The sequence below is a fragment of the Leptonychotes weddellii genome, chromosome 9, assembly GCF_054177405.1.
Source record: "Leptonychotes weddellii isolate Sample4059 chromosome 9, ASM5417740v2, whole genome shotgun sequence".
In the NCBI taxonomy this organism is placed as follows: domain Eukaryota; kingdom Metazoa; phylum Chordata; class Mammalia; order Carnivora; family Phocidae; genus Leptonychotes; species Leptonychotes weddellii.
In genome coordinates this window covers 122,085,008-122,112,085 of record NC_138377.1, presented here as the reverse complement: position 1 = coordinate 122,112,085, position 27,078 = coordinate 122,085,008, and the positions used below count along the sequence as shown (strand labels likewise).

At 44.1% G+C, this 27,078-nt stretch overlaps 1 protein-coding gene across 3 annotated transcripts in view; it reads left to right on the top strand.

The window, feature by feature from the left end:
- BLM (BLM RecQ like helicase) overlaps window positions 1–26,565 on the top strand; it is an 87,332-nt gene extending 60,767 nt beyond the window's left edge. For 2 of the 3 annotated variants that reach the window (XM_081831712.1, XM_081831711.1), the window contains exons 15-22: window positions 2,566–2,761; window positions 5,649–5,839; window positions 9,523–9,670; window positions 16,492–16,691; window positions 17,150–17,342; window positions 20,344–20,466; window positions 22,517–22,718; window positions 25,812–26,565. In XM_081831712.1, coding sequence (XP_081687838.1) covers window positions 2,566–2,761; window positions 5,649–5,839; window positions 9,523–9,670; window positions 16,492–16,691; window positions 17,150–17,342; window positions 20,344–20,466; window positions 22,517–22,718; window positions 25,812–25,989 — 1,431 coding nt within the window. In that variant the 3' untranslated portion in view covers window positions 25,990–26,565. Of the gene's footprint in view, window positions 1–2,565; window positions 2,762–5,648; window positions 5,840–9,522; window positions 9,671–16,491; window positions 16,692–17,149; window positions 17,343–20,343; window positions 20,467–22,516; window positions 22,719–25,811 lie in introns of those variants that run through there. The other variant, XM_081831713.1, reaches the window with a different exon arrangement.
- Window positions 26,566–27,078: the final 513 nt, after the last annotated feature.

Below are 27,078 nucleotides of genomic sequence, written 5' to 3'. Positions count from 1 at the left end.
ACGCACGTGTGGAATTTACATCAGTGTTTGTTTATGGGTTTTTGGTTTTTTTTTTAATTGAAGTATAGCTGATGTATACAGTATTATATTACTTTCAGGTGTACAATATAGTGATTCAACAATACTGTACATTACGAAATGCTCGCCACAGTAATTGTACCAACCACTTAGCACCATACAAAGTTATTACAATATCATTGACTGTATGATAGTATTATGTTTTTTTTAAGATTTTATTTATTTATTTATTTGAGAGAGAATGAGAGAGAGAGAGAGAAACAGCATGAGAGGGGAGAGGGTCAGAGGGAGAAGCAGGCTTCTCACTGAGCCGGAGCCCGATGCGGGACTCGATCCCAGGACTCCGGGATCATGACCTGAGCCGAAGGCAGTCGCTTAACCAGCTGAGCCACCCAGGCGCCCTGATAGTATTATTTTTAATAGTAAGTAGCTTAAATGTCCTGAGAGAGTGACTGGGTACATTATAGTGCGTTCCTGGCATTGAAAATGGTTTATGAAGAATTTCATAATGATATGAAAATGTTCAGATGTCAATGATGGAGAAACATAGGGACAAATAGAACCTAAATGTGTGAAATCTCAACCATAAAAAAGAAAATTGAGAGGCACCTGGGTGGCGCAGTCAGTTAAGCGTCTGACTCTTGGTTTCGGCTCAGGTCGTGATCTTGGGGTCTTGGGATTGAGCCCCACATTGGGCTCTGCATTCAGTGCAGTTGGCTTGAGACTCTTTCACCCTCTGTCCCTCCCCACTGCTCTCTCTAGCTTTCTCTCAAATAAATAAGTAAATCTTTAAAAAAAAATTAAAAAGAAAATTAATAGAAAAATAGATGAGAAAAAAAGAAAAACTAATTCTTTTCAAGTTCTTTAAATCTTTTTGTATAGTATAAACATTCTACAATACCAATGCACACATACATACATACCTGTATATATGTATATAAAACACTTTGATCAAAAATATAGTTCAAGAAAATGGGTGAGTTTTTGTTTCTGTTTTCAGACTAATCCTCGCAGTCAAGATATAATTATACAGTCACTGGACAACCTTGATCTTGTTAGATTTGTAAGATAGAATAAAACTTCATTGTTTTTCTTCACGAAGAGATGATTATAGTCTGAAGTTTCAAAAGCAGCACAGAAATAAGGAAGTAACAGCTCGACTAAGCCAGTTTTCCCAGTGACAAGAAGTAAAGGCTTTCAAGGGGGAGCTGGCTTTGGGCTTGCCTCACTGGGAGCCCGCACGCTGCCTCGCGGCCGAGGCCCACCCGACCTGGGGAGCCACACCCGACCTGGGGAGCCACACCCGCACCCCCGCTTCTTGGACGGCTGCGGGCTGCCCACACCTCCCTGCACCGCCTCTCACCTGCTCTCCACCACTAGAGGCTCCAGTAGACTTTCTCTTTTCCAAGGACACTTCCTTCGATCAAAGTGCCCTAAATTTGGAGGGCTGACTGGCCTGTAGCTCAGGCCGCAGCTGCCCCCAGCACTGCCGAGCACACCCGTTCGCTGGCCATTTCTCCACCGCCTGCACTTGCTCGCCCTGGTGCTCAGTCACCGAGACCACGTCCTCAGCCTCAGTGTGGCTGCCAGGTAGTTCAGTTGCTTTTGAAATACTGTTCTTGCAGCTGCTATTTATTTTCTTGAGAGCTAAAAAAAAAAAAAGTCTTGCAGCTTTATTTGTATAATATAATCTTGCCTGGAGATGTAATGTTTTTGTCTGGGTTAATAAGTCCTACGTTTGCAATGGAAATGGACATTCTTGAAAATGATTTTTTTTTTTTTTTACTAAAAGCGGATTTATGAAGCTCCTGAAATTTAACTGTCACCTTGCTTGTCCTAAGTAATTTGCATAGGCCAAGATCCACAGTCTCCAGTCTTTTTTTCTAGTATAAGCACCTCTCAGACTTTCACCCATGTGAGTTCCGATGAAAATTTCACAAGTTTTTACTTTGAAATCAGCTGTTGAGGAAGAAGAGCTGGTGTGTGATCCATCAGCTGCTCCCACTGGGAGCACAGACAGTAAGCGCGGGGGCAGGTGAGAATATGCCACTGCTCCCGGAGCATCAGAGAAATCGGCAGAGGTGACCTCTGGGAGCTCAAGCCCTGGGAACTCTCGTTCCTGACCCTGGCGCTGGATGTCATGGCCGCTCAAGCCCTGGGAACTCTCGTTCCTGACCCTGGCGCTGGATGTCATGGCCGTGTGGACAGTGCCCCTCACGTATCAGAAATGGAAGAGAGCAGGCAGTGGCCACCCACCGAGATGTCACGGCTCTTGATTCTGGCCCCTTCCATGATACCAAATAACACAAGAAAGTGCCTGCCGCCGCAAGCTCCTCTTTACCTTCTCAGGTCTTCAAAGGATTGCAGGTCATCAATAGTAAGACCTCACATTAGTCATGCTAAATAATGGGACCAAGTTAAGATATTAGATTGCTATGTAGAGTGCGCTTTAAAGTAAAATAGAGGGTAGAGCTTTTAGAGGCACCTGTTACTAAAATGTTCCTTTCTGTCTATTATGAGCCTAAGCGTCTTTTGCTCTTCCATCAGGTTATCTGTGCAACAATAGCATTCGGAATGGGGATTGACAAACCCGACGTGCGGTTTGTGATCCACGCGTCTCTCCCTAAGTCTGTGGAGGGCTACTACCAGGAGTCCGGCAGAGCTGGGAGAGACGGGGAAATATCGCACTGCCTGCTCTTCTATACCTATCATGATGTGACCCGACTGAAGAGGCTCATACTAAGTAAGCTAAGCCCCTGTCCTCTTCAGTCTCCTGATAGAGTCTGCTCCTACCATTGTGGTGCTTTTGCTCCAGCTTTCTTTAAATGGTTATAAAAATATTACATGCTTGTCATGTAAAACTCAAATGATACGGACGTGTGTATACAGACATGTACACGGCAGAAGATGTCCAGACCGTGCCTTGCATACAGTCCTGGCCTAGGAAATAACTCCAGCTGTCGGCTTCCTGTGTATCCTTCCAGATCCAACCTCTGCATGCGTCCTTGCGTGTAACACATATTTCAAACATGCAGAAAGGTAGAATGGGAAAAATAACGAACCCTCACATACCACCGGGATAAGAGATAAAACCCCCCGTATATCCCTCTCCTACCTCAGCCCTCCACTCCCCCATCAGAGAGAAGCAGTATCTTGTATTTGGTGATTACCCCTGCCATGTGCATATATTTTGCCATTTGTGCTTGGGATTATATTATATGCCTTTGTTACGTACATATAGTTTGTTTTCAGTCCACACTAGGATGGAATTATGACTCCAACTGATACATGTAGTTCAACTACATAGAATTCCATGTCTATTTATTTTTTTAATAAAAGATTTTATATACTTGTCAGAGAGAGAGAGAGCACAAGCAGGGGGAGCGGCAGGCAGAGGGAGAAGCAGGCTCCCTTGCTGAGCAAGGAGCCTGATGCGGGACCCAATCCCAGGACCCTGGGATCATGATCTAAGCCGAAGGCTTAGTATTGAGCACCTTTTGCAGGTATCTTTGGGCATTTGGACAATTGTCTATATAGGATAAATTTCCAGACTTAGACTTGCCAGGTCAAAGTGAATACATATTTTAGAATCTTATTATGCCTTTTGCCCACTGTTCTACTAAGTTGTGATAGTTAAATACATTTCCTAAATAAATTTGCTATTTTGAGACCACTTTTGAATGGATCCTGCCAGAGATACTACACATGGGATATGACACTTACCAGGCACTGTGCCAAATATCGGGTCATCTTTTGTACCCATAATCTCTAGCTTTTGAGGTAGAGTTCATCCCATGGTAAGAGGGAACTTCATTAAGGTTTTGTAACTTGCCTCCAAGAGAGCACGGATGGGCAGCAGCAGTGGTAGGAGTGGGGGGCGGGGGGGATACAGTGGTAGCAGTACTGACAGGTGACATTGCTTGGTACCTGCTGTATACGCTGTCTTAGCTGCTTATTATATCCCTTCATCACAACAGGCCTCCAGGTACTGCTGTTACTCTCATTTCACACAGGAGCACGGCAGATGTAAAGCCAGTAGGTGGCAGAGCCCTGATGGGGCCCAAGTCTATCCAGCCCCCAAAGTCCACGCCCCTTGCGCTCTATCGCGATGATTCTCAGTGAGGGCACCTCGGTGGCTCAGTTAAGCATCTGCCTTCGGCTCAGGTCATGATCCCAGGGTCCTGGGATCGAGCCCCGCATCTGGCTCATTGCTCAGCGGGGAGCCTGCTTCTCCCTCAGACCCTCCCCCCTCTTGTGCTCTCTCTCTTTCTCTCTCTCTCAAATAAATAAATAAAATCTTTTTTTTTCTTTTTTTAAAGATTTTATTTATTTATTTGAGAGAGAGAGACTGAGAGAGAGAGAGCACGAGAGGGGGGAGGGTCGGGAGGGTCAGAGGGAGAAGCAGACTCCCCGCCGAGCAGGGAGCTCGATGCGGGACTTGATCCCGGGACTCCAGGATCATGACCTGAGCCGAAGGCAGTCGCTTAACCAACTGAGCCACCCAGGCGCCCAAATAAATAAAATCTTTTTAAAAAAATAAAAACGAGGGGCGGCTGGGTGGCTCAGTCGTTAAGCGTCTGCCTTCGGCTCAGGTCATGATCCCAGAGTTCTGGGATCGAGCCCCACATCAGGCTTCCTGCTCGGCGGGAAGCCTGCTTCTTCCTCTCTCACTCCCCCTGCTTGTGTTCCCTCTCTTGCTGTGTCTCTCTCTGTCAAATAAATAAATAAAATCTTTAAAAAAAAAATAAAAATAAATAAATAAAAATGAGACTTTTAAACTTAGCATGACCGTTTGTGTTTTTAACAGAACCTATATTGTTAGGTCTAAATAATTCAATAAGCATTTAAGTTTTAAATGCTTAGCAACATTTTGAAAAAAAGAATAGTCATAAACTAGAAAAAACCATTTTATTTGCATTCTTAAGTAACCTCAGTTGCTTACAAACGGAAAGTATGTGCATGTGATTCTCAAACCTTGAAATTAGATTAGACACTGCCACCCTTATTTCCTGTTTCACATGGATTTTCTGGAGGTACTTGTATTTATCACAACTGCCAAAAGTTCAGTTTCGCAGCGATGGCATTGGAAGGAGTGTAGCGCACCATGTCCTCAGACTGGCAGTTTGGGTGGTGTTCAAATATTGCTGTGTTTCCCTTAAATTTAAAATACCCTGCCAACACCCCCGTGAGTTCACCGCAGCACCCCAGGGCTCCTTGGCACGTGGCTTTGGGACCACTGGCTTAACTACTTGGACCCCAGATACCCAGGGAGGCGCCTGGCCCACTGCTGTAATTGCCTGCTCTGCTGACTTGGGACGTCCGGCTAAGGACATGCTTGTCTGATAAATACAGCAAATTTGATTCAGATCTTCATCATCGGGAATCATGCAGATGTGAACGTTTTTTTCAGCTACTCATTTATTCCTATAAAACTAAAAATTTGAGGGATAAACATAAGTACAAGGTTGGTCATGATATAGAATGATGTCATACTGATCTATAGTGCTATTAGTAATTTTATTTCATTTAATATTTAAAGTTATATGAATCTATTACAAATATTTCTGTGATATTTTCTTCTGTTTTCCTACTCTAATAAGTATTTTTACTTTGTTCTTTACCTCTTTTAGTGGAAAAAGATGGAAACCATCATACCAGAGAGACTCACTTCAATAATTTGTATAGTATGGTGCATTACTGTGAAAATATAACAGAATGCAGGAGAATACAACTTTTGGCTTACTTTGGTGAAAATGGATTTAATCCTGATTTTTGTAAGAAATACCCAGATGTTTCTTGTGATAATTGCTGTAAAACAAAGGTAAAATAAGAAAGTTTTAAATTCCTTGTAATTCAGGAAATTGCCAACACTTTAATTTAGCGAAGTTAGATACAAGATACAAGATAACAAAGGTTACCATAAATGGGCCCTCAGGGATTGAACCGGGGAAAGATGGCTTCCTCCCCATAGTAATTTGGAATAGAAACATTTAATAGTAATTCTGTGGAATAGCTTTTGAATTAGAAGCCTATAAAAAAATATCGTGGACCTATCTAAAATATTGAAGTTATATGTGTGTACTATAGAATATTTTAGAAATATCATTAATCTGTAAATATCCAAAAAGATCAACATGGGCAGGTAGAATATTTAGATTCAATCCCAATATATATTTGAAGTTCTCATTCTGAAGAGTTATAATAACTGATGTACTGTGTGTTTGAATCAGGTCAATTACATTATACTATAAATTGGTTATCTAAAAACTATAAAGAATTAATGGCAATAGCTTCTAGATGAATTTGCTATCATCTGTCCTAAAAATAACCGTGAGAAGTTGTTAAATTCAATCATTAGGTACTTAATTCTACCTTTCCTGGTAATTCTGTGTTTTAATGTCTCCGTACTCTACAGTTTACAGAGCATTTTCACATTTGATACATTATTTGAAACGCCTGTGCAAGGTGCCGGGGACTCACAAACGAGCCTGTTGCGGGCCAGTTCATAGACAGGAGGGGGGCAGACATACACGTATTCACATGATTGTAATGATGCTGCGTGATAAGCAGTCACAAAGATCTGCAGCACTAGCCAGCGCAGAGGGCGGGGTCTGCAGATTCATGGCCATTTGCACCCCCCACGGCCTGCCCTGCAGACGTTACCAATCAGTATCAGTTCTTGTTTAACAAATACTTGAATGCCTGCTGTGTGGCAGGCACTGTTCTAGGATATTGAGATGCATCACTGAGCAAAATAAAAAGATCCCTGCCCTTGCGGGGCCTACGTTGTGGCTGAGGGAGGCTGAGTACGGACAGTGTAAGGGTCTGTGAAGCTCAGCGGTGTGGGAGCCAGGAGTAGTGGGTGGGATGCAAGCTGCAGGATCAGGTGCGGTGGCCCAGGGAAGTCTTATCACAGAGATGCAGCCAGCCTGAGCAGGGGACACCTGAAAAGGGAGTTAGCTGAGCAGCTCCCTGGACATGGGCATTCTTGGCCCCCAGGTGTAGGGGGCATGCCCGTGCATAGGAGGGATAGCAAAGGGAGCGCGTGTAGCTGAGCAGGGCTAAGAGTCAGTCGGGGGGAAAGAGATGACGGGCCAGAGCTGCAGCTGGAGGGGTGGTGTGACTGACCTTCAGCCAAAATGCCTGGGGATGGCCATTTGGCAGGGCAGATCGGCTCAGTTTGGGGTGTTTTGAATTAGATGTATCTGTTAGATTCAGAATTTCTGAAAAGAGGCTTGTGGTACCTACCAGTTTGGGACTGGTTGGTGTACAGATGGTATTCAGAGCCATAAGAGCAGATGAAATCTTCAGGGGTATAAGGTTAGACCAAAGAGAAGAAAACCAAACCACCGAGTCCTGGGACATTCAGAGTTTAAGGAGAAGAGGAGGGACTAGAGAAGGAGACCAAGAAAGAGAATTAGCAAGGTAAGAGGAAAAGCACAAATCCGTACAGAAAGCGTCCCAGGGAGGAGGGAGTGCTTCCGCTAAGCCAGGCAGGAAGGGACTGAGAAGACGTGGCTTGATTTGTTTGACAGTTTCCACAGAGTGGGGCAAACCTGGAGGCGACGAATACAGAGAACTCTTTCAAGTTTTGCTTCAAGGATGATCAGAGAAATGAAACGGCAACTGGCAGGGAAGTGGAGTCAGGAAAAGACAGGAAAAGTAACATCTGTCTGGGCTGATAGGAACATACTTGCATAGGATGAAAAGCTGATGTGTAAGGAAAGGGGAGAACCACTGAAGCAATGTCCTTGAATAGGTGGGGGGGAGGGGGATCTGGTGTGCAAGTCCAGAGATTGGCTTCAGGCAGGAACCGAGAGATTTCATCTGTAAGAGCAGGAGGAGGGAGAAGACCATGTGGGGCATTTGCTGGTGACCGATGTTGTGAGGGAAGTTTGTGAAAGCTCTCTTGTGGTTGCTTCAGTTTTCTCAGTGAAGTAGCAGGCCAAGTTGTCAGCTGACAGTCAGGATAAGAGAGGGGATTGAAGAGAAAGGAGAAAGTGAAGTAGTCTTGTCATCTAGGACAAGGGTCAGAGAACTTTATCTTAAAGGGCCAGAGTGCGTACGGTAGGCTTTGTGGGCCTTAGAATCACAGGCTCTGTCACAAGTACTCAACTCTGCTCTTTTAGCCCAAGAGCAGACATAAACAATAAATACATCGATTTTCCATGGCCGTGTTCCAGTAAATTTGATGTACGGAAACAGGCGTCCAGCTCACGGGCCATAGTGTGCTGACTCCTGTTCTAGAACAGAGGAGTGGGACACCAAGGATGTGTGATGATTACCTGGCTACGTGAAGGGTCCACTTGAGGTTTGTGGCCATGTGTTGAAAGTGCAGACTTTCCACATGGTTGCATGTGTTTCTCCAGCCAAGGTCTCCAGCTACCGAGGTTTAGGTACAGAATGGTGAAGAGTTGGATCTAGTGTGTATCGTCAAACAACGAATGGGATGAATTGACCTGAGGGCAAAGGAGCTGAAGGTATATGAGGGGCTATGGAATTTAAGCTGAGTTAGGGGAGCATCCGAGGATGGGAGTGAGTGGATAGTCAGGCTCAGTGGCCTGTTGGAATCAGAATATACTAGATGGCACGAGGTGGCTGTCAGAGAATGAAGGGGTTGCTGATTTTAGTGAGGCCAAGGTCGTAGGTGTGACCAAGGGAGTGAGCGGTGGGCATACGTGGAAGATGGGGTCAGTGGGGCAGAGGAGCTCAAGATGCCAGAGGCCAAGATGGGAGGATCATCTGTCTGCTGAGTCACCAAGAATTAAGGCAGGAATGGTGTTGGAGAGAATGACAGAGCACTGTTTCGTGATGGTTCTAGATAGAGCCTCAGAATCACTACTAACTGTTAGAATAAGACAAGAAACCTGTTTGTCTTGAGGCTGTGAGATTGTGGCAGAGGAACAAAGGTTAGAAGGTGAGGAGGCTGCATAGACAGAGGCCAGAAGCATGATGCTGCTTTTGAGAACAATGGTTGGTTAGTATTGCTAGTTTGGAGATCTAGGATGGATGAAAGCAGACAGACCATACAGTAATGGGGGCTTTAAAAAGTAGGCCGAGTTTGGAGACCAGTGAGGAGATGGAGAAAGGGAACTGACAGGAGATCATTAAAAGGGTTGACTATGACACCAAAGCCCCAAAAGTGATCAGAACTCACAGATTTGCATGGTTGGACAGTGTTTTTGATCCCAGAAATCACCATCCAAGTGACAGAGCACTGTTCTAGAGGGTATGAAGGGTTTGAAAAGGAGCAAAGGATACTCCTACCCACAGCATGCTGAGAGGTATGTCTGTAACCCAGTAATAACATAGACGTCGTAGAGTGCTAATGTTCTAGACACAAGCTTAATGTAAGAGCATAGAAAAGAAAGAACATTTGAAATTTGGGCTTGGATCTTGGTTTTGGTGTGGAAATGGTTTGTTATGAGACTACCACAGTGTGAAACCCTAGTGATCTAAGTATCATCTTAATTACAGCAGAAGGTAATATCTTTTTACTCATAGGATTATAAGACAAGAGATGTGACTGATGATGTAGAAAATATTGTCAGATTTGTTCAAGAACATAGTTCATCGCAAGGAACAAGAAATAAAAACCATATAGGTCCTTCTGGGAGATTTACTATGAATATGCTGGTCGACATTTTCTTGGGTAAGTTATCTTTTTTATTGTTTGAGTTATAGCAATTAAAATTGAACATCTAGGGGCACCTGGGTGGCTCAGTTGGTTAAGCGTCTGCCTTTGGCTCAGGTCATGATCCCAGGGTCCTGGAATCGAGTGCCGCATTGGGCTCCCTGCTCAGCAGGGAGCCTGCTTCTACCTCTCCCTCTCCCTCTGTGTGCTCGCTCACGTAGGCGCGCACTCTGTCTCTCTCTCAAATAAATAAATAAATATTTTTAAAAATAAAATTGAACATCTAAAGAATTCATCACAAGTACATAGAAAAAATCTCTCTTGTCTGTCTTGTAGAAATTAAAGATTTCAGAATAAAACTTTTTCGAGTAATGAAAGAAAATCAACTTTATTGAATTATACCAATTATTTATATAGAATTTATATGTTACTAAGGTGAGGTTTTCACATTCAGAAGAACAAATAATAGGGCAAAATGGGTGAAGGGGATTAAGAGGTACAAACTTCCAGTTATAAAATGAATACATCATGGGAATGAGAAGTACCTGATAGGAAATGTCGTCAATGACATTGTAATAACGTGACTACACCTATCATGCTGAGCATAGTGTAATGTAGAGAATTGTTGAATCGCTATGTTGTACACCTGAAACTGATAAAATACTGTATGTCAACTATATGATAATAAATATAATAGTAATAATAATAAATAAATACACAGAAGTTATTATAGCATATACAATTTCATCTGAATTAGTGGAATATAACTTGCTTGGAGAATTACCTGTTGAGTGACTTCCAGTTCCGGATGGCAGCCTGGGTAAAAGTATGTCTTCTTTTTGTTTGTTTGTTTGTGACCCTATTAAAATAATAGGAAATAAAATGGGGATTCAATTCATTAGGGCATAGAGAACCAGAGGGAGACCATCATCAGATTCAAGATTTTTCAAATCTTTTAGGAAATGGATAGAAGCATGGTGACATGTGGAATGAAATAACAATAAGCCACCTGCAAAATGAATGTAGAGGCAAGTGTCATAGAAGAGGGAGGACTATGGACCAGGCAGAACTCCACTGATCAGGAGGCCTCAGACTGAGTCTATGGGTCCGAGGGGGTGGGAGTGAAAGCAGAGGAGCCAGAAATAGGGGGGAAAGAACTGCAGCAAATGCCAGCGTGGAATTGATTCTAGAACAGAAATAAATGGCCTAAGGAATAGAAAGGCAGCTGAGTTAGGGGCCAGAGCGCCTAAGTGGCATTTGGGGGCCGCCCAGCCCACCCACTTACCCGAAAGCAAACCTGGATATTCCCATTCAGGGGAGGAATTTGAGGGGAAATAGATATAAAATAACAGAGGAAGAGCGCCTGAGTGGCTCAATCAGTTAAGCATCTGACTCTTGGGTTTCGGCTCAGGTTATGAACTCAGGGTCGTGAGATCAAGCCCTTTATCGGGCTCCACACTCAGTGGAGAGTCTGCTTGAGATTCTCTCTCCCTCTGCCCCTCCCCCCGGGCGCTCACGCTTCTCTCTCAAATAAGTAAGTAAAATCTTTAAAAAAAAATTTTTTTTTTTTTTTAATAACAGAGGAAATCCACCTCAAAAGTTTAACCTGATCCCTGAAGGTAAATACAACTGGGCAATCAGAGAAACCAAATAAGTTTTTGACCCTGAGGATAGAGAGAATTTAGAAAAGAAGCAGTAGCTTTAGGGAGAATGGAGGAGAAACTCCTAATTTAGAATCTTCACAAAGACTTAAGTAATAATAGAATGTTATGGAAAAGAAACAAAGAGTGAGAAAGCTGTTAAAAATTTTATTTATTATTTGGGACGCCTGGGTGGCTTAGTCAGTTAAGCGTCTGCCTTCAGCTCAGGTCATGATCCCAGGGTCCTGGGATCGAGTCCCACATCAGGCTCCCTGCTCAGCGGGGAGGCTGCTTCTCCCTCTCCCTCTGTCTGCCACTCCCCCGGCTTGTGCTCTCTCTCTCTCTGACAAATAAATAAAACTTTAAAAAAAAATTTTTTTTAAATAAAAAATTTAAAAATTAAATTTATTTTTTAATATTTTATTTTTAAGTAATCTCTACATCCAACATGGGGCTCAAACTCACAACCCCAAGAACAAGAGTCGCAGGCTCCTCCAACTGAGCCAACCCGGCATTCCAAGAGCTGTTAAAAATTTTAAATGATTGACAAAGTAAATTTAGTGGAAATGTTGAAAGATAAAGTCAAGAAAATTTCCTGAGACCTGAGCAAAAAGATATATGGAAAATATGAGAGAAAAAATATAGATCAATTCTTAAGAGATGTGAAATCTGACAAAATTTTTGATATAGGGAGTTATCAAATCAGTGATATAAGAAAATTTCCCTGAGTGAAAGAGAAAAAAGCCTTCAGATTAAAATGTTCACTGAATGCCAAAGGAGATGCTTCATGAGATTTGAGAATACCAAGAATAGATTGATGTTGGAGAGGAAAAACTTTTCCTCCATCCTGTTAGATTTAGTGGTTGGGAGCCTGTGAATTAAACTGACAAAAGACAGATTTCATCAAAATGTGACTCAAAGGGCCAATTAAAATTGGGGCTTATATACCATCTTAATAGCGGAAAGGGAGGGGGAGAAGAACACTTATGGAAAAACAAATGATTTTTTGGAAAGATAAGTGGGCCCTTAGGAGAATAGATGAGAGGGAGATAGAATAGTTTTGTGACAGTGTTTAGGAGTGGTATGGAGACTTCTCATCTCCAATGATAAGAATTAGTCTTCTTTGGTTGCTCTCAGGGAGAGAATTTATGACAGTTGAGGTTTTTTTTGGGTGGGGGGGGTCTCTGCTTTTTTGCCGATAAGAGGTTTCAGGAACTCAAAAGCCTGCTCAAAATAATTTTTATGCCACAGTGGCATATTCTGGACCCCTTCAGAGATAATCCTGAAAACTTTGGAAAGAAAGAAACCAAACCCAAACTGGTGATTAATATCAGCAACCCTAGAGGCTAGAAGGCAAAAAAGAGTGAGTGCACTCATTCTGATACTATAACAGGGGAACTGACCCATCGGTCCAGGGAAAAGAAAGCCCGGATCCACGGTGTAGTAAGCAGTCTGTGCAAATTGTAACAAAGTCAAGAAAAATAGGTCCCAAGCATTGTGAGAAGGAATAAGAAATGATCTTTTTTGATGGCAGTAAAGAATGTAAATGTTAATTCTCAACAGAAGGAGAAAGACATTTAGAAATTCCATGGGAAAGATTATACAAAGAGAGCCAAGGTCAAATGTAAAACAAAGGAAATTGTTACAGGATTTTGAGTAATTGATAAGATGTACAAAAAGCAATCCAGTTGTCTGGGTGCACTAGACATTCTCCTGAGGGTTGCACGGGAGGCAGGACCTTCTAAGTAGGGAAGGAAACTTGTCATAAACACTGCTAACGAGCTGCAACAGTTAGAGTCAACGTATAGACTGAAATATGTTTAGAGAACAGGACAGGAGGTGTTAACCTTGATGATGTAAAAATAAAAGGCTTGGGGTGCTCATAACCTCCTATGTAAAAGGTAGAGTAACCAGAAGTTCTGTCTAAAGTTACAAAATAGGGGCACCTGGGTGGAGTGTCTGCCTTTGGCTTAGGTCATGATCCCAGGGTCCTAGGATTGAGCCCTGTGTCAGGCTCCTTGTTCAGCAGGGAGCCTGCTTCTCCCTCTCCCTCTGCCTGCCGCTCCCCCTGCTTGTGTTCGCTCTCTCTCACTCTTTCTCTCTCTCTCTGTCAAATAAATAAAATCTAAAAAAATAAAAATAAAGTTAACAAAATAATCAATAGATTAAACAGTATTATATAACTAGCCGAATTTGGGGCAAGGCGAAGTATAGGGAGTAGTCTAAATGAGATGAAGCCTCATCTTACGTGGTGGGGGGTCAGTAGGTAAATGTCAGGCAGTAGCTCTGGCTAGTGGAATGACAGCAAGGGTTTAGGTTCCTTGTGGAGGTGGCCACCAGAAGAGCTGAAAACAAAAGCTATTTAAAACAGGACTGGGGTGCCTGGCTGACTCAGTCGGTTAGGCATCCGACTCTTGGCTTCCATTCAGGTCATGATCTCAGTCCTGAGAAGGGCTCGTGAGTCAGCTTGGGAGTCTTTCCTTCTTCCTCTCCCTCCCTCTCTGCCCCTCCCCACACCCTCGTCTGTGCTGTGTGTGTGCGCTGAGCGCTGAGCGTGCTCTCTCTCTCTCAAGTAAATAAATAAAATTAAAAAAAAAAAAAAAAATTACTGCCTTGGGGCGCCCAAATGGCTCAGTAGGAAGAGCACAACTCTTTTATATATATAATATATATATTTTTTTCTTTTAAGGTTTTATTTTATTTATTTGACAGAGAAGAAAGAGCACAAGCAGGGGGAGCGGCAGGCAGAGGGAGAAGCAGGCTCCCCGCTGAGCAAGGAGCCCGATGCGGGCTCGATCCCAGGACCCTGGGATCATGACCTGAGCCGAAGTCGGACACTTAACTGACTGAGCCACCCAGGTGCCCCAGGAAGAGCACAACTCTTGATCTCAGGGTCATGAATTCAAGCCCCACATTAGGAGTAGAGATTACTAAAAATTAAAATGAAAAAAAAATAATAATAAAACATGATTGCTTTCCAGAAGAGAGGAGGATGGGAGGAGGGAAGGATGGGACAGAGGAATGTTGCTTTTCATCCTAAACCTTTCTGTACTATATTTTATTTTTCCCATGTACATACCTTACTTTAATTTAAAAAATAGATAAAGCAATTAATAGGTGCATTTATTTTTTAAAACATTAATAACCTAGATTGGTGTAGGAATGTGGTTTACTCAGTTCCTCAACTATTCCTTCTGGATCTGCTCTTTCCTCCGGACAAAAGCAACTTTTAGTGCTGGTCTTCCCGTTCTGGATTCTTTTTTCTTTTTCTTTTTTTTTTTTTAAGATTTTATTTATTAGAGAGAGAGAGCATGAGCAGGGGGAGAATTTTATTTATTAGAGAGAGAGAGAGAGCACGAGCAGGGAGAGGGGCAGAGGGAGAAGAAGCAGGCTCCCCGCTGCGCAAGGAGCCTGACGCGGGGCTCGATCCCAGGGCCCTGGGATCATGACCTGAGCCAAAGGCAGACACTTAAGGGATTGAGCCACCCAGGGCGTCCCTCCTTTTTTTTTTTAAGATAGTATTTATTTGGGAGAGAGAGACAGCATAAGCCGGGGGAGAGGCAGAGGGAGAGGGAGAAGCAGACTCCCTGCTAAGCGCAGAGCCTGATGTGGGGCTGGATCCCAGGACTCCCTAGGACACTGAGATCATCACCTGAGCTGAAGTCAGACATTTAACTGACTGAGCCACTCAGGCGCCCCCCTTTCTGGATTTTTGCCTTTGAGTTTGGACTTCTTTCGGGAGTCAGGAGGAACAAGGGGTTGCAGATAAAATAATGTATTATAAGACTGATATGTGATCACTCCACATTGCAGTGTGTAGAAAATACAAGTAACTCCAGAAAAAAATGCTAATATTTTAAGATGTATTTGTTCACAATCACATATTTATCATATTGTACATATAGTTTATATCATTTCTATATAACAAGATATAAGCATTTCTTAATTTTTTTATTCTAAAGTAATTTTTAGTAATTTATATTTTATCATATTGATGAGATGTTTTTAAGTAGTCTTATTTAAGGACATATTTTTCTATTATACATAATGATGTGATAAATGGCCTTTTAAATATACCTTCAACTGCATCTCTGATTGCACCTTTCATGTAGTTTCCTAGAAAGATTACTAAATCAAGCATTTTTCTGACATACCCAGTTTCTCATTAGCTCTTTCATGTTTTTAAGAAAATTGTGGTTCAGCTTTATTTTTTTAGTAATCTCTACAAACAGTGTGGGGCTCGATCTCAAACCAGTCCCCCCCTTACTTAATTTAAGTTTATTTATTTTTCCAGCTTGCTTAGTTATCCCCAGTACTAGGGCTAGTCCTGTAATGTGATGTTTTAGGGATACAAACCACTAAAGGAAGGAAAACTTGAATCATGAGGCATATATGACCAGAAGCCATCTGACATTTACACTAATGTAATTATTTGGAACTCTTAAAATAGAACTAAAGCTTTACAGAGTAACTGTTAATTCTGATTATAATCAGCATCACAAGCCTTCTTAAATAGATTGCTATAATAAAGTTGTGTTTACAATGAAGACATTAATAATTACAGCAGATTGGATATGAGACCAAAGATCCAGCCCAGTGTGGTGCTCTCAGCCAGTAGGAGGAGGAGGAAAGGACGCAGTCTCCTGGAGTGATGTGTTTTTGTCTTAACAGTCTATAAAGGCTTCCTCTGTGAGGGTCACAAAAAGTATGGGCTTCAGTAATTGGACTGCACACGAGTAGTGCTTTCAGTATAGGACCAGACATAGTATTTGTGAAAATGGTTGTCCAAATTTTTTTGTAACTAGATCAGTAATGCACAGTTATCCTAATGTAGCACAGTGATATGAAGTGTTTAAAGTTTATGTAAACTCTCTCTTTGATTTCTTTGCTCTAATGTAATTTTATAAGTTGTAAGTGCACCATCATAAAATGATAGCCTTATTTTGCTGCTGGTTTTGGTCAATGCATGTTATAAAAAGATGAGGAAAAGTACATAGAACCATAGAAACTTTAGAGTTCTACTCAAATATTCTCATTTTATGGAAATGGGTGTCTACTTGTGCTGTGGGTTTTCCTGTGGAACAGATTATCTACCCCATTTATCCAGACCTGTCCATAAATGACTTTTTCAGCCTCTCCTACTAGAGGCTTCTGACGTACCTACATTTACTAATCTAACTCCTTGGGCCTTCTTGCCAGGGAGTAAGAGCGCAAAAATTCAGTCGGGGATATTTGGAAAGGGCTCTACTTACTCACGACACAATGCCGAAAGACTTTTTAAAAAACTGATACTTGACAAGATTTTGGATGAAGACTTATATATCAACGCCAATGACCAGCCGATTGCCTATGTAATGCTGGGAAATAAAGCCCAAACTGTACTAAATGGGCATTTAAAGGTATGATGTTCTAAATGTTTATTTTAATTATCTTACAGTAAGTGGGCAAAAATATATTACTGCAAATTAGAGGGTCTTCTCCAAAGCTTATGGATACTGAATTTATACATACTGTCCTATGTGAACGTACTCGGTTCCTCTTAATCTGGAAAGAGAGCTTAAAATCGAACCCAAGTAATGTAGCACCTGCCAAAGTAAATTCAGTTGGGTCGTCCGATCTCTGAATCATCATACATTCATTAGGTAAACATTTATCAAGAAGCTGTTCTGTGCCAGGCACTGGAGATGTAAAAATGAGGAATGCACAGCCCCTATTCCTAACGGGCTTGCTATAGCTACTTAGCATAACAGAAATACAAAAAAAGGGCACACAAATGTAATTAAGAATTAAATGAAGCCTGTATTTGGATACAAGTGCATGTGTACCCACTCCTGTGATCACTTTCTCTCTCTCAAAGGTAGACTTTATGGAAACGGAAAATTCCACCAGTGTGAAAAAACAGAAAGCGTTAGTGGCAAAGATATCTCAGAGGGAAGAGGTGGTGAAGAAGTGTCTTGGAGAACTGACAGAAGTCTGCAAATCTCTGGGAAAAGTTTTTGGTGTTCACTACTTTAATATTTTTAATACTGTCACTCTCAAGAAGCTTGCAGGTAGGTATGGGTGAATCTTCTGTTACGTGGCATGAATTAATAAGCCAAAAGTTAATCTTACTAAAGAACTTTTTAGGTGCATAGATCTAGCTCAGTTTATTTTCATTATTTTTATTTAATCTCTAAATTGAGAGCTCAAACAAACAACTTCCCCAAACTTGAGATGAAATCTGGTCTTTAAGATGTATACAGTGGGACGCCTGGGTGGCTCAGTCGTTAAGCGTCTGTCTTCAGCTCAAGTCATGATCCCAGAGTCCTGGGATCGAGTCCGACATCAGGCTCCCTGCTCAGTGGGGAGCCTGCTTCTCCCTCTGCTTGCCACTCCCCCAGCTTGTGCTTTCTCTCTCTCTCTCTCTCTGACAAATGAATAAAATCTTTTAAAAATAATAATAAGATACATACAGTACTGTGTTATTCAGACACACAGCATAATTTTTTTTTTATAAATTGTGTTTAAATATGTAGTTTACTAAGTTGCTTTTTTTTTTTTTTAAAGATTTTATTTATTTATTTGAGAGAGAGAGAATGAAAGAGAGCATGAGAGGGAGGAGGGTCAGAGGGAGAAGCAGACTCCCCGCCGAGCAGGGAGCCCGATGCGGGACTCGATCCCGGGACTCCAGGATCATGACCCGAGCCGAAGGCAGTCGCCCAACCAACCGAGCCACCCAGGCGCCCCTCACACAGCATAATTTTAATTTAAACTTCTCCCTCTAATGCCGGATGTTAGGATTTGGATAATTGTAATCTCTAATACCACCCATCACTCAGAGATTTTGTCTTCATTTTCTGCCTGCTTTATGATGATTGGCTATGTTAAGTACAAATGTCTTTGCAAGGAGGAGCTAACGTTCCTTATGAAAAGACATTATGTTTCATGCTTCTTTGAACCCAGATCTAGCACACTGCTTATCTTGAGTTAAGAAATACATGCTGACCTGAGTTATTTCCATAGCTTCTGACAGCTCAACCCAGAATCCTAATAGGAAAGCACCTGGAAAATGAAATAAGTCCTTCACATAGCTGACTGATTAGTGTACATGTTACCTTCTACATTCTTCCTTCATAAAATCTCATGATGCACACCTCCTCTCTGTTCCATTCCCATTCCTACCACCCTAGGTCATCACGGCGTCTCATCAACTCTGAGATGCTGTTTTCAGACACTGCTATTTTGTGGACTATTAAAGAAAAAATTATGCTAATTAAACAGTGACACAGTGCTTTTATGGAAAGAATTGTTTCTGACCTATTTAAATACAGATTTTTATTTTATATAACTCTGTGCATATATGAAAATCGCATAAAATCAAAGCAAGTTGATTTAGGTGCTTAGAGAAATTCATATCCAAAGCCCGACTCTTGGGAATCACTTTTGGACTCGGCTGTCCGTGTCTTTCCCTCGTGTCATTGAGAACGCTAGCGACACAGCCTTTCTAGCACACTCCAGTCTTCTCCCCGGCATTTTAACCAAATCCCACGCCAGCCGCTCTGATGTGATGGTGGCGTGTCCCCCGATGATGCCAGAAGGCGTCGGCGGGAGGCCGCACATCTCTCAGGGACGCAAACGTAATGCTGCTCCATCGGCTGCCGGCGTCCTTTTCGGGTCCCATAAGCACTTGGTTGTGGCTCGCAAGAAGTTAGGAAATTTATGGCCTTTTCCTCAAAGGCAGACATCGGCTTTATTCGTGCCAAATCCGTTCCCCATGACCCTGAGCTTTTCTGCATCACGGTCACCTTTCCAGTGCTCTCGCAGTCTCTTCTGGCGGACATTTCGTGTGGCGGCCGGGACGAGGCCTCACGCACACGGGTGGCGGCCGCCGTTTGGCCAGCAGCCCCTGTCAGACGCATGCTGACCTCAGGAATGGCACAGCGTGGAAAAGGGTGTGTCTTCGAATCGAGGAAATGCAGCATTTTGTTTTTAGGCTATTAGTGAGTTCCCTACCTGGTCTCTAACTCCAGATACGAACAGGAGACCCATTTTTAATCTCCCACAGAGTCCGCTAAAACTCCCAACAGCTTTTTCGAAGAGGGACGGATTTCTGCTTGCCTGTCCAACTTCATCTTCCGTTAACCCTCCCTAAACCTGCTGGTCTGTCCCACAGGTCTGTTCCTTTTCCTCTAAACATAGAAATGATGTGAAAATCACAGATTTGAGATCAGCCCTTTCTTTGCTCAAATAGTAGGAATTATCACTTCCTCACTCCCCAGAGCCAGACCCGGCCTCTGAAATGTGTCCAGATCTCTCTCCCGACCGAATCCAGTACTGAGTTGTTAGTTCACAGCATCTTTGCCTGCTCCTGCAGGGGCTCCCCCCAGGCTCCCAGTTTCCTCTTTCCCTGATAATTCGTTTTCCATGCGGCAGCCAGAGTGATCTTTAAAATGACAGGCTTGTCTAGCTACAAGACTGATGGGCCATCTGTATGCAGAGGACTCTTAATGGCCCACTTGCTCAAGTCCGAATACTTGCTTCCCCCGGCTGCTCCCATGCAGAGAGACTGGAGGAAGCACCGGGCTGGGTTGGGGGTGGAGGAAGAACTCAGTTACGGCCTTATGGAAGAGATGATATCCATGTCTGGAGTGCCGGGGAGCAGTCGGAGCTGGGAAATACAAATGTGGGCGTTCTCCAGAAACAGGGAGCATCAGTGTGGCAGCTAGACAAGTCTTTGTTGTGAGAACAGCAGGCGAGAGCGAAGTCTGGTTAAACTCGGAGGCGCGTAGCAGAGGTACCCGCCTCCAGTTTCCCCCGGTGCCCTTCACCGTCTGCCGCCCTTGCCCTGACTTACACACCTCTGCTGCTGGAATTGCTCGAGGGGCTCCTTCCTCCAGGCCTGTCGGCTGCCTCTGCTGGCTCTCACTGCTTTTTAGAAAATTGGCCCGTGTGCCTGGTGCCCTGCAGCGAGTTGGCACTTCACAGGCATGTGCTGAATGAGTGAATGAGTGTGAATTCAGTGGGTTTTCTATGGGTGGTAATTTAAATTCCTAATTTTATGCCCATGCACAGAATCTTTATCTTCTGATCCTGAGGTTTTGCTTCAAATTGATGGTGTTACTGAAGACAAACTGGAAAAATATGGTGCAGAAGTGATTCCAGTATTACAGAAATACTCTGAGTGGACATTGCCAGGTTCTGTATACAGCTAACTCTGTGTTTTCTAAAAGCCTGTTTGAATGTTAAGCAATGCATCTCACTGGATTAGAATTTTGTGGTTTCTGGGTTGTATTAATGCTTCCTCCACCTTGTCACACTGACATTCAAGTGCAGAGCAGTCCCAGTGCTGTGCCAGGCACCTCTTAGAGGACACTGGCGCTTAGGCCCCCCGGGGGAACGCCCGTGACTGGACCTGCTGGTAGGACCCAGAGAAGGACCTTTGGGCCCAGGAGTTCCAATTCTGTTAAGGCAAGTGCCCAAGGACTCCCATCTCTACTCTGCTATCCTTGGCAGACCACAAATAACCTCTTTGTGCTTGGTTTCCTTATCTGCGGGAGGAACGTGTTATCTGACAAGCATGTCTAAAGATAAAACTTAAGAGCGGAGTTTAAATGTTTTGGGAAAATGAATGTGCAATTGGAATGCTAGATAATCATGGTTATCAGAAAGAATCTGCCCAAGGGAGCGCATCGTTAGCAGACAATCCCAAGGGTTACAGTGGGACCGTCATGTCGCCCCTCATTGTCAACCTCCTCACTGAGCTATAGACAGCATTAACTGTGAGAAGATCGAGACAGAGATCTTGTAGGAGATGCGAGGTCCCATGCCCTCCTCCCGCGTATGGCCAGTAGACAAGCCAAGTTCAATGTTTCTCCTGTTTCTGTAACAAACAGCGGGGGTTTCTTCCCAAGGCTGATGGAAAAGGTAAGCAGAATGAGGAATGAGTGAGCATTTCTTTCAAGTTCTGTCCCTCCTTCTCCGTTTTTTACCCATTAACAAAATGCTGAAAAGTGGGGTTTTTATAAATTCCTCTGTGTGGTAATTATCCCATTAAGAGCCTTGCTTTGAATATTGGTAGGAACTTAACATTTGTTTAGTGTAGTAACTTGTTTGGAAGGGGATTTTTGCCCACATTAGACAGGCTGCTCTGTGGAAACAGCCCACAGTGTGGTGATGATCGCTCCCACTTACTGAGGGACAGACGCCGTGCCAAGAGCTTGGCCTGTTTTGTATCATTCAGTCCTCACAACACCCCATTTCATAGCCTTTTTATTGCCAAGCCCCACAGCTAGGATGACGGGATGACAGCTTCGCCAGAGCCGCACGGCCTCCCCGTGTGAACCGTTGGGCGGACGCGGAGTCCCATGGATTAGGGCCCTTCCGGTCAGGCAGTAGCGTAGCCCGAGGGGGAGCCAGACCAGCCCCGAAATACCTTCCTTCGAGAATGGAGCCGGGATCCCTGTGGACCCACAAGGAGGTTTCATGCTTTTTAGGTGCCTTAGGATGCCAGTACTTGTGGAAGTTACCACCTTTTTTGCAAACTAGTGCTTTCATCCCGACCCATTTCCTGCATGGTATGTGAAATGTTCACAACCATAACAAAGAAGCGTTTTTTGTCTTTGAAGAGTATGATAGGGTCTGGGGTTTTCTAGCACTACCTAACTGTTGCTCAAACGTGAGGGAGGTACAGAGCATAGTTTGTTATGTTTCTCTTATATAGGGCTTTTTTTTTTTATAGCATGTGTTAAATGATAAATAAAATTGTCTTTTATATAGCACTTTATACTCTTCAAAGTGCTTAGCAGGATTAACTGCCCAAGCAATAACAGGGACACAGACGGTGTGCAACAGACACCTGATGTCTCTAGTTAAGTTAAAGAGTTTCGCAAGTTTCTGGGGCACCTGGCTGGCTCAGGCAGTGGAACATGTGACTCTTGGCCTCAGGGTTGTGAGTTCGAGCCCCACATTGGGCATAGAGCTTACTTTATATATATCTCACCGGTTTCTTTAACAAATTCTGATCTCCTTACGTTAAAAGTAAATTTCCATTGAGGACTCTGGGGCTCTGACATAAAAGAAATCTTCCATTCTTGTGGAATTGTTGAACCCGTGTGGCAGGAGGCCCCCAGGAAAGCAGCTGGGTATCAGCCCAACTGCACCCCTGCTGGTGTTCTTCCACGTGGACATTCACAGCGCCTGGGCCGTCACAGCATCAGGGACAAACGTCTGCATTGTCCATTTGTAGCTGAGGACGGTTCCCCACGGGGAAGCCCGGGCAGCCGCAGAGGCACCAGAAGACGCGCCGCCGAGGAGTTCGATGAGGAAACACCCGTATCTTCTCACTACTTTGCAAATAAAACCAAAAACGAAAGAAAGAGGAAGAGAATGTCAGCCTCCCAAAGGCCTAAGAGGAGGAAAACCAGCTTTGGTGGCTCCAAGACCAAAGGGTAGGTCCTGCCCCAAGGGCTGCGAGGCGGCGGGTGCCTCAGGGAGGAGAGTACAAAAGCGCAGCGGCTCCTGTTCGCTCCGAAGCGTTTATTAAAATGAGCCATTGTTAAATGTTGCCTCTCTAGTGAATGGAGTGATGATTAAGACTGAATCCAAAACAGAAACATTTGTTTCAGATTTTTAAAATCTCTACTCCTAAGTTATCATTCAAGTTGTCTACTTTGCCAAAATGTCTCCAGTTTTGACGTTACCTTTGGAAAAAAAAATTTTTTTTCTTTATAATTTCTCTTCTTAAGGGACTTTTCCACCTAAAATGCTATAAATCCTATACTAGCTGAGTAAACAAAGGGTTTTGTTTCCCCGTTGCTTTTATGATTCCATCAGTACCCGCTACACGGCTTTCATTGGTGTGGCAGCTCCCGGCCTTTGCCCCCAGGCCCTGCTCACTCCCTGCCCTTCCTTAAGACCTGGGAGAACCGACCTCCCAACTTGTGCAGGGTAGCAGAGAAGAGGAAACCTAAAGGTCAGTTAAGCCAGGCCTGCAGGGGCTGCAGGAATGTCTTCCACCTCCCCTGTCCCACATTTTCCTGGCCCCGGGGCTGGGATGCGGCCCCTTTAGGGCGCTCCCTGCACACCAGCGGGGACCGAGGCCCTGTCAGGTCCTGGCCGATGATCTGTGCAGTGTTCTTATGTCTTCATAATTGCACTGCCCTTGCCTTGTAGGTGAGCAAGGTCTGGCAGGATCGGGACCATCCCGTCAGCCTGGAGAACGTGGCCCCCCAAGTAACCGCATAACCTAACAGAAATGCTTACAGGAAAAAGGAAGCAAGTCCTCAGTAAACTTTTGCAAGCTGTTGTGTTTTTCTTTTGCAGTTTTTCTACCTCTTTTCCTGCTGGGTAATTAAAAAAAAAAAAAATTGAGTGGGGCAAGAGAAAGGAAGGCAAATGTTACCAAATTGTCATTTTCTTATTAAGTCCATATACAAACATCTTGTATGTGCTAATCCCTCTGCCAGGGTACAGAAATTAAAGGCATTAGTAAATGTTAGTTTAATTCTGTGGTTTTTCGTGTGCAAGTGACCAGCAGATGTTCTTCAGTGGCGACATTTTCTTATTTTCCTCTTTTATTCCTCTGTTTTGGGAAATACTCATTTCCTCAGGAGCTCAGGGAGTAGAAGGAGAATCTAAAAGGCCTCTCTGGTCCAGCCCCCCCCCGGGGTTTATGATGAGGAAGCTGAGACCTGGCCTGGGAAAGGCTTGTGTGAGGCTTTTCCCAGGCGGGTCTCAATTTCCCAAGTAGGACCGGCCTCTGGCTCACCCACGCCCACCCAGAGTGCTTTCATTTCTGCACATTGCCGGTGGAGATCCCTTACACGTGACTGTGATCTTCCCATTCTTTCTTGTTCGAACAGAGCGCGCCATATTTCAGTGTTCATTGCCCTTGGCTCCCTTTGCAGTTTTTCCAACTTCTGTTTGTAAGAGTGAAGCACTTCGCCCTGTGGGTCCAAACCTAATCTAGGAAGAAGTAGTAAAACTCACACTTCTCAAAAAGCCAGTACCGATTTGAATGCTGGTTGTTAATTAACCTACGTGTTTACCATGGGATTCTCTTCTAATCCCTTCTGGCCAAAACCAGGGAGTTTTGTAACTTTTTTTGACCCTCAGTAGCAGCCTCTTTGTGCACGTGCTTCATTCCCCTTGTTGCCGCTGAACCACTGTGACCGTTTCCCATCACTTCCAGGCTGCTCACCTGGCTGAGAGGCAGCCCCGGAATACGGTGCCTCTGTGCCAGAGACCTTAACTCCCCGCTCTACCTTCCGAGCTTTACATCTTCCGAATAACACACAATGAACCAGTTGTGTTCTGGTCTCTCAGAGTGGGCGTGAAATGGATGGCCTGGGCGCCAGAGACCACTGTTGGCAGATTCGTTCTGTAAATCAACATAAACAGCAGGTTTTCGCTCAGGGCTTAATTTCTCAGCAGGAAATCAGCGTAGGGAAATTTAAGGCTTCTTCTCTGCCGGTGCAGCAGATCTTTGCCAGTTCTGCAGTAAAACTGCCCTCAAGCAAGAGTTTAAAAATGTTGAAAAAAGCACTCCTCCCCCTCCCCCCCCCAGTTGAATGCCTTAAGTACAGATGGGTGGCCCTGAGACCCTGGCCTCTACATTCAGAGATGGGAGGCCACTTGCAGGCCCTGATGTTACCGATTTAACTCTGGGCACGGACTCAGCCCGGTTACAAGCCATGGGGAATAACCCAAGCAGTTTGGAAAGGCTTCTCCCGTTATCCTTGTAAAATGCTAGCCCTGTGGTTCTCTTCTTTCGTTTCATTAGCAGGGAGAAAAGAGCTGGTATCTTCGGGGGGGGGGGGGCGGGGGAAGCTGCTGGCAGGACTTTGTAATAGGCTGTGGCGGGGCTTCTTGCCTGGTTTTAAAGGCAGCTAGTAGGAGAGGAGAGTGGGCAAGAGAGCGAGCTGCTGGCGACCCTGACAAGGTGCCAGACCCAGGTGCCTCCCCGGGGGGCCGCATCTGCCACCCTCCCGGCGCTGGGACCGCTGACCCGGAGGAGGCTCCCCGCTGTGCTCTGCTGCCGCCCCGCTAGGCTGAAAGCAGGACCCCAGCTCCACTCAGCCACACAGCTACCTTTCTCTGAGCTGGGCAAGCACTGTAACTCCACTGTGTCTATTGTCCGGGCATCTGGGACCTTAAATCAAGGTATTCTCCCTTCCTTGGGCAGAATAGATTGAGCACTGTGGATCTGGGCTCTGTTGTCCAGAGGGAGGGTTTTGATTATCAGACGTGAATGGTGTGGGTGGGGAGCAGGCACAGGGGGTTGGTCTCAAGTCCCAAAATTAAGAAACAGTCCTTGCCATTTTAAGAAGACAAGTTGAGGACAGAATTGCGAGAAGGGCAGCAGTCCTTTATTCCTTGAATTGTAAAGGAAACTGCCAGGGGATTTATAGGCAGGAAATGCACAGAGATGTGGAAGAGCAAGGAAAATCGCAGACTGATTATAGAGCTCTGTGCAGGCGGAGAGCAAGTTCACTTCTGATTTTATTTAACATTTTAATTCTCTTTTCTTTGTCACCTTTTAGGGGGTCCACCGTGTGCAGAAAGACATCTTCTAAAAGTAAATCCTCCAACATATTTGGACCCCATTCCTCTGTGCATGGTTCTCAAGCAGCATCAGGAGCCACTAGAAAATTGGGGATTATGGCTCCACCAAAGCCTATAAATAGACCGTTTCTTAAGCCTTCATATGCATTTTCATAACAACCAAATCTCAATGTACATAGATCTTATTTCTTGTTTGTCAGCATCTCACCATCTGTGAATATAAAGCTGTTAGTTTTGTTATACCATTTATAATTTTTACACATAACTATTAATATTTAAATAAATGCTTGGGGTGACAGTTCTTATTTTTAAAATAAACGTTTTCTTTTGAATAAGCATGATTTGCTACCACTGTAAGCCTTGTGGCCGTCATTTCTCAGAACGACTGAAGCAGCAGTTGAATCATCTCAGCGAGAGAAATTCTAAGCACGACATGAAACACAAGCTGCAGGAAGAGACACGCTTGGGACATTGTGAAACTGTAAAACTCCGCAGAAGGTGACATAAACAAAATTAAAAGACAAATGACAGAGGAAAGAGAGAAAAATATCTGACGAAGAACTAATGTCCATAATACAGAGTACCTATATCAATCATTGAAAAGAAAAGAAAACCAGCTCGGTAGAAAAATGAACAGAGGCTGTGACAGGCTCTTTCCAGAAGTACAAATGGCCCACAAATATGTGGAAAACGCACAGTCTCCCCAGTTACAAATATAAATTAGAACAATGAGATGCCATTCTTCTGCCACTTAAGTTGTCAACACTGGATAATATCCCAAAATCTGGGGCCAACGAGAGAATGGTCGAACATTCTACTGCTGAGAATATAGGAGCTGTTTATGGTTAATATTAGGGAGGCCTCACTTTTCAAGACTTTCCGCAGGTAGGCTGCTTGGCCAGAACGTCTTAGCGTGGGATTTTAGCACCTCTTTTTGGAGACCTTTCGTCTCTTAGCTGTAAGTTACCCTGGTGACCTGTTTCGTGTCCCACTTCTCTCCTGGACCTTAGTCAGGAGAGTGGAGCACAGGAGGCCCTGCCTGGGCAGAAGGTCCTGAGGTGGGATGTGGCTAGAAGCCTTGTGGCCTCTGCCCGGAGGCTCAGTTGCGCCGTGGAGCCTGCACCCACCCTGAGGGGCAGCCCTCAGCTGCACACCTACTTCCTGCTCCCGTGACTGCCACCTGGGGCTTTGGGCTCCACACTGAACGGAGGAGACTGGCCCGACAGGAGTCTGCTGAGCGCTGTG